Consider the following 7345-nt stretch of genomic DNA (forward strand, 5'->3'; position numbering starts at 1 on the left):
GGGGGCTGGGCCGTGGGGTCTGTGTCCTCACACTGAGGTGGGGTGATCACCCACGCGTCGGGGGCTGGGCTGTGGGGTCTGTGTCCTCCCACTGAGGCGGGAGATCACGCATGCGTCCTCGTGCCTGACACCTCAGTTCCCTAGCGTAGCTTGCCCATGTTGCCTTATCTTGTCTTCAGTCTCCTCAGGGTGCAGGAGACCGAGTGGCCTCACTGAAAGGTAGATACAGCCTCTCTCCCCTCCCCTCCCACCAAGCCAGGCCCCTCCCCACGGAGCTGCTCCTGACGCCTGGGTGGCCCTCCTCCCTCCATGTCCAGAGAACCTCTCCGCAAAGGTAGGCTCTCAGTGGCAGGGGCAGCCCCCAGCACGCCGGAGGACCGCGCCCGCCCCGGCCCGGCCGCCCGGCCTGCCCAGAGCCTGCTTCTCCTTAACTGTTTACGGAAAGACTAAGCGTGCATTCTCATGGCTTATTCAGGAGCGGGACTGAAATTCCATCTCTGCTTTCAAACACCACTGAGCAAACACTTATAATTATGTAGAATTTTATGTATGTATAGAAATCTGCCTGCCTGCCTGCCTGCCTGTCTGTCTGCCTGCCTGTCTGTCTGTCTATCTATCTATCTATCTATCGCGCCTAGTTATTTTTGTTTACTAAATCTGGTCAGTAAGACTTGAAATGTTATCTTTCTTTCAAAAAGTCTTTGCCTGTGTGTCATGTCTACAACTTAAAAGGAAACTTCCTCTTTAAGTAGCTCGCTAACTCGACAAGAGATTGCTACTAGTATTTCTCTAACTGGAATCTTTTACTGCCCGATTTTCTAGGTGAAAGGGTAATTGTAGCATTTCTAATTCTGATATGCAATTTAAATTTAAAAGCTTAAGTGATATAATTTTGGGTCAATTCTTCTCTAGTTTATATTTGCATTATTTAGAAGATATTTCTGCTTGGATAATTTGTAACACGGTAAGTGCATTTCTGTCTTGAAAAATGTATTTGTGCTTCTAATTCCTAACTAATGGGGAAGCAGAAAGTATTTTCCGTGTCAGATTCCATCAAGGCACTCCTCTCTGAAGGCCGCGGTAAGTTCTAGTTCCATGGGAATTTTGCTAATGGGTCTGTGCAGCCTTATCCACGGGCTCATATGTAGGATTACAAATTAAAAATCAAAGGGGAAAAACGAACAAGTGCGTTTTCTTCCTTAAGACTCGGGCAGAGTATTGATCTTCCTGCTTTCCTTCTCGCTTTGCCGTGTTTTCAGATCGAGTGAGTGGATGGGCGTAGACATTACAAGCGGTAACCACCCTAAGTTGGGCCTTGTAATCTTAGACTAATGAGGCCGAAGAAAGAAAGAGTCTCCCCGTCCGGGTGTCTTCAGTGAGTTTTCCAGGAAAACAGAAGATTGGAGACATCTTTGAGCATGCGTTTTGTTCTTGTGCCGACTGGTTTTGTAATGTGGTTAATGCCCACTGGCCGGTTGAGCACGCTGTGTGGCAAACGTCTGTGGGCCTGGCGGCTCTCTGAGCACTTACTCCACAGACTCACGCGCCCTCCACATTGGAGCTGCACTCCCGCTGCCCAGGGCTCTCGGGGCTGCTTCCCTTGTACCGCGTTCCTGTCCTGGGCAGTCCGTCCACTCTTCAGCTTTGACCTGTCATCAGTATTCCAGCGGCCCTAAATACATCTCTCCACCTCTTTTTCTAGTTTCAGGCTTCAATCAGATGTGTGTTTGTTTGTTTTTGTCGGTTGTGGGCCTTGAACTCTGGGCCTGGGCGCTGTCCCTCAGCTCTTCAGCTCAAGGCGAGCGCTCTACCTTGAGCCACAGCCCCACTTCTGGTTTTCTGGTGGTTTATTGGAAATGAGAGTTTCATGGACTTTCCTGCCCGGGCTGGCTTTGAACCGAGATCCTCAGATCTCAGCCTCCTGAGTAGCTAGGATGACAGGCGTGAGCCACTGGCGCCCAGCTCAATCAGGTGGTTTTAAGGAAAACTCTCCAACATACGACGCTCATTGTGCTTTGCCTGCCCAAAACTTGGGGTAAACTTGGGTCTGCTATTTCCCTTCTCCAGCAGAGAGCAAATACAGTGCATACTATTTCTACACTGTGCCGATTAACTCTTAGTGCTGTGTGCCAATTAGCCAATTTGTACTTTTAATAATTTTATATAATTCCTAAAGGGTGATGCGGCCCACTCTTCAAGACGCAAGTACTTAGGTTAGTGTTGGAGAGAAAACGAAAAGCTGTTTATCTGCCCCCGAGACTAGGCTTCATGGAGAGGGAGATGGTGTTTCTGAACCATGGCCCCGTGGGCCTCCCTGCCGTCAGCGAACGTGGCTTCTAAATTTAGCTTTGTCGGTGCACACGGGAATTCAGCCGAGGCCAGAGGCTCTGTGGAGATGGCCATGGGCAGGCGTCTGCGTGAAAGCCTCCTTGGAGTACGCTGCCTCTCCCTGGCCTGGCTCTGTGGCGTGGAGCACCGGTGAGGCCAGGCAGCCCGGCTGGCTTCCCCCCATCCCTGCCCCTCCCCGCCTCCCCCCCTCCCCGAGCAGCCCGGAATAGAAGCGACACAGCCCCAAAGTCTTCAGAATTGATTTGTTTCCCCAGGTACAGAATCAACCAAAAGCTGTGTGGTTGTTAGTTGGGCTTAGTTTAAGGTTACATGTGATAACACCATCATACATACTACACACGATTACAGGATCATACATGCTACATGCGACCACACCATCACACAAGCGATACATGGCTACATCATCGTAAACACATGCACAGTAGTATTCAACTGTGTGGGTTGAGTTTAATGTTACATACGTTCTCATACTCATATCTACCATTTCCTTAGCAGCCATAAAAGTTTCTCCAGTGCATGGGCCATGAAGCAAAGGAGAACGTCTCTATGTCCTGGCTCTGAAGCGGTTGTGTTAGAAGTTAACTTTTGCTGAGTGTCTGCCTTTAGGAAGGTAGCCCTTTCAGCATGCTCGGATCATAGGTCGGTTAGTGCTTGCAGGCAGTAGCAAGGCCTTAATGGCTGTGTGAGTGCCATCAGATAGGCCTCCTCCAGTGTCTCTGTGTAATGATATTTACTAGATTTCAAGTGGACTGCTGAGGAAGATGAAACATAATCTCTTGTATCATCTGTCTCGAAAAAGAAGCAACAGTGAAATGGTTCTCTTAGCTGGAGTGTATTTCATTGACCTTTGTGGGGCCACCTTGACTCCGAGCCTGTAGAGCTGAGGCCTTCTGCTGAAATGGAGTGCTACTAAGTGAGTTGGTGACATTTGGGAACCACGGGATTGGGGAGAGCAGGTACATGTTTGAAAAGAAAAAAAATCCCACCCAGAACAGCACAGAGCATGCTCGGAGGCGAAGTGGAGAAGAAAGTCGTAATGTAAATTCCACACAACTAAATTCTTTCTTTGACTTGCTTTTTTACAGGATCTGGAAAAAGTGCTTGTGGAATTCAGTCACCAAGAGTTGTTTGATTTCTATAACAAGGTCTGTATTTTTAAATAACTTTCTGATATGTCGTGTTTTTTTTTTTAAATGCTACTTTATCTTACAAATTTTCTTAAATGCCACATTTTGGAGCTGAGTTCTTTAAACTTCCCTTTATAAACACCTTACGTCTCCCAGCGGGAATTATAGCTGAGATAAGAGAATCTGAAAACAAAATGAGGAAGACAATTAAAATGGCTTTAATTAGAGCCAAGGCTCGAGCGCTCCACTGTGTGACCCCAGCCACCACGACACTTTATGTAGTAGCGTGTGAAAAACTTGAATTTCTGGGCTCAGGAAACATGGAAAGGGAGAGGCTGGTTTTGTAGATACTTATCTTTGAGTGTATTTTGAGTTTCTTTCTGAGTGCTGCTTTTGTAGCCCAGGAAAATGCATGCTCCTCCCCCCACCATTAAGATCTCATCATGTAGCTATAATTTAAAATGAAATTGCTGGGTGTGCTTAAAACAGTAGTTCTTAAAAGTCGTCCTCTCTTGCAGACTTGAAAAATAAGTGGCACGCCTCAATTCTGCCTTTACATAGAACAGTAGTGTGGGTGCTCCTTCCATTGCTGTGTGAATGGGTTTAATAGTGCGCACAGCTAGCCCTGCCATTCCCTCCCCTTTATTTGCATGTTTCTAAACAGCACTTCCTGTGCACACGCTCCTCTCCGCTCACCAGCCTCTCTCTGTTGTCTTGTGAATAGCTGGAGACCATACAAGCACAGCTGGACGCCCTTACGTGAGGCTGGAAGCCGGCTCTCCATCACCTTCCCGCCGCTCCACCATCCTGCCTGGAAGGGAAATTGCCTGGTTTTAGTTTCTGGAGGCTTCAATGGCTTTCCTCCTACAAATTGTATGGCTTGCCATTTTTTAAACAAGTTGACAGCCAAGGGGGGCGGGGTCACTGTCAGGAGCTCGATCTCCGCCTTTGTGAGCCGGTGCCGGTGGTGATGAGTGCTTTCAGCTCCAAGAAGTCAGAGGCCAGGACCGTGGTGTGGTTCTGTGTTTTGCGGCTTTACTGCCCGTCCTGCTTATTTTGATGCTACCTCTGTCATCAAGGTGGGTCCACAGATAGAGTACAGCAGAACACAGAACCTGAGCGATCACGTTAGCATCACCGAAAAGGCAGCCGCTCACCATCAGACACATTGCATACTTTCCCTACGATAAGTGCATTTGGCTTTAGTTATACATAATACGGGAAAGAAATTCAAAATAGATCTAGTAGTATTAGTTCTCTTGTGGGCTTCTCTGCGCTCTTGAATTTTTCTGAGTTTAATGAGTTAATCATAGCTTAGGTTTTGTGTGCTTTTCTTTGAACTGCCAGTTAATGATTCACTTCATAATATGGGTGACAGATTGAGATCATGAGTAATAGTAATTGCAACGAATCCTAAGTAAGCATTCTTACCATTGTTGTGCTTCTTTTTCTGTGAATATTAATTGGTTTCAGTCAATAAAAATTTTGTGTTTTGGGATAATTGGAGCTGGTGTTCAACATTTCTTATATATCTCCTATTTTTAGATGTGCCCGTGTGATATGTAAAGAATCCACTGCGTCTCCTCTGTATTAACCGCCTGTCCTACACTGTTTCCAGAGGGAGGGAGAAGGGGAGGAAGAGTTGAAATGGGCCTCACGCAAAGCAGTTTGAATTCAGGAGCTAAAACCATTACCATAGTTCTCATATGAGGTATCTGGGTAATAAAGTATGTTCTGTGTCTCTTTCAAGTAAACGTCCATTATACAGAATTTATACCCTCACCTGTTTATGTGTGTATTTGTATGTTGTTGCTTAGAAAACTTGGAAGTTTGGGTTGGTTCTTAGTTGAGTATTTCAAGTATTGCTGTCTGTAGATCATTGATTTTTAAAGTTTTCCAGAGTCCACCTTCCATTGTTAGTTTATCCCTAGGCCTGGGCATAATATAAAGGGACTTGTGGAGTCGAGTCCTCTTACCTTCTCTGTGTCTGTCTTCTTTAGACCTGGCCCACTGGGTCACCCAGGCTCCTCACCTCAGGAGCCAGGACCACACTAGAGGACACATGCATGCCCTGCCTGGCTTTCTCTCGCTTTTTAAGCTGCATGTTGCCCGTTCCCAGCGGTGACTGCCAGGGGTCACGGAGGAGCTGGAAGCATTTGGTAAGCGTTCTCCACACTCCCCCATTTTGTAAACAGCATCCAAACTGGTCTGATCCCCAGCGCAGTCTGTTAGCCCCTGCCGGCAGTGGCCGTAGAAACACTTTTCTTGATGTAATGGCCAGTGTAAGTGTCTCAACATTGCCCGTGATTCTTAGGATGCATTCTGTGATGCTCGCACAGTGATGAGTCACCTCGCGATACATTTCTCACAACACATTCTCACCTACCAGTAGGCAAAGCATGACTCTTGTCTTTTGTCTGAAGACGTACAGCTACTCCCTAGACATAGAAATCAGTGAACTCGAAGTGGCGCTGTGACTCAAGCGGTAGAGCGCTAGCCTTGAGCTGAAGAGCGCAGGGGCAGCGCCCAGGCCCAGAGTTCAAGCCCAACGACCAACCAAAAAAAAAGAAAGAAAGAAATCAGTGTACTGTTTTCATGTTCACTGCAAAATACTCGCAATTCTTCTCTGATTATGTGATAGATGATTATTTTAAATTGGGAAATAACAAAAATCATAAACAGCCTAAACTTCATTATAAGTTTTATTATCCATTTTAGTAGAAGCTGACATCATTCATTTTCCTACCTTTCTAACCAATTGAGGCTATGCTACGTGGAACTTGCCAGGTAAACCTTGCTATTGTCAGGGTCATGGGGCAGGGAACTGTGTGGGGTGAGCTCTAGATGCTGAGGGAGAGCCAGAAGCTGACCTCTGGACCTCTACAGCCATGAAAGAAGCCACCACGCTGTCCTTGCATGCATGGTCCACAGTGGTCGTGAGAGTACAAATGTTTGTTTTAAAAGTATGTGGTTATTTATTAAGCTGCAGTAGGGAACTAAAACACCTGCTATGCTCATTTGTTTATGTGTAAGTTCTCCATAATTATAAAATTACAGCCCGTTTTAGAAAATGTACAAACCCTTGCTTGATGCTGTCTCCTAAACTGGGGCAGTCATACAGAACCTAACATAGTGGGTAGTGAACACAAAAGCCCTTCAGTGCAGACAGACAGTGTGTATTTCTACAGCTTCGCTTCAACCCTAATCTTTGTCTTCCCACTAGAAAGTAGATTTCCCATGCTTCTTTGCAGCCACTTGAAGCCATGTGACTTCAGTCTCACTGGAGAGTTGCAGCTGAAATGTATGTAGATTGGGATTCGCGTCTGCTGGGGACAATAGATAGGAAGAGCCCAGGTCCCTGCTTGTCCCAGAGCACAGCTGCACATGTGCCCTTGGCCTGTGGACCACCACATGAGAGCTAAAAGCCCAGGTTTGTACAACTGCGTTTGCAGTTCAATCACGCTATAAACAGTTTAGCCTAGAACCAAGCTGATAGGGTGATACCGTGGGTTTGAATGGGCACTAATTTAGAGTATTTGTGCTTAAAGATAGCTTAAAATCTTACAATGCAGAGTTCAGACTACATCTACCTGTTTTAGAGAAAACAGGAGACTTGAAGAAGGAGAGAAAATTGCTTGAAGTCTGAAGCCTCAGGATAAACTGTCAACTGCTTACATTCCTCCTCCTTCATTGTGACTGCATTGGAAGAATTTGAGAACCTTGAGTACAATTGTAAATTTCCCCTTGTAATCTTCACATACTTTCTTTTCTGTGTTTGGAGAGGGCAGTTCTGACTTGTTCAGGCTCCTTTAGAAGCTCCTCAGGAATTTAGGCTTCATATCAATCAATTTTGATTCCTTAAAACTTTG

At 46.2% G+C, this 7345-nt stretch overlaps 1 protein-coding gene across 2 annotated transcripts in view; it reads left to right on the forward strand.

Moving 5' to 3' along the window:
• Positions 1-4982, forward strand: part of Commd10 (COMM domain containing 10) — an 81184-nt gene extending 76202 nt beyond the window's left edge. For both annotated transcript variants that reach the window (XM_013016116.1, XM_013016115.1), the window contains 2 exons: positions 3435-3494; positions 4201-4982. In XM_013016116.1, the coding sequence (XP_012871570.1) occupies positions 3435-3494; positions 4201-4239 (99 nt within the window). In that variant the 3' untranslated portion in view covers positions 4240-4982. The remainder of the gene's footprint in view (positions 1-3434; positions 3495-4200) is intronic.
• The last annotated feature ends 2363 nt before the right edge of the window (positions 4983-7345 follow it).

Source organism: Dipodomys ordii, unplaced genomic scaffold (genome assembly GCF_000151885.1).
Source record: "Dipodomys ordii isolate 6190 unplaced genomic scaffold, Dord_2.0 Scaffold29, whole genome shotgun sequence".
NCBI lineage: Eukaryota > Metazoa > Chordata > Mammalia > Rodentia > Heteromyidae > Dipodomys > Dipodomys ordii.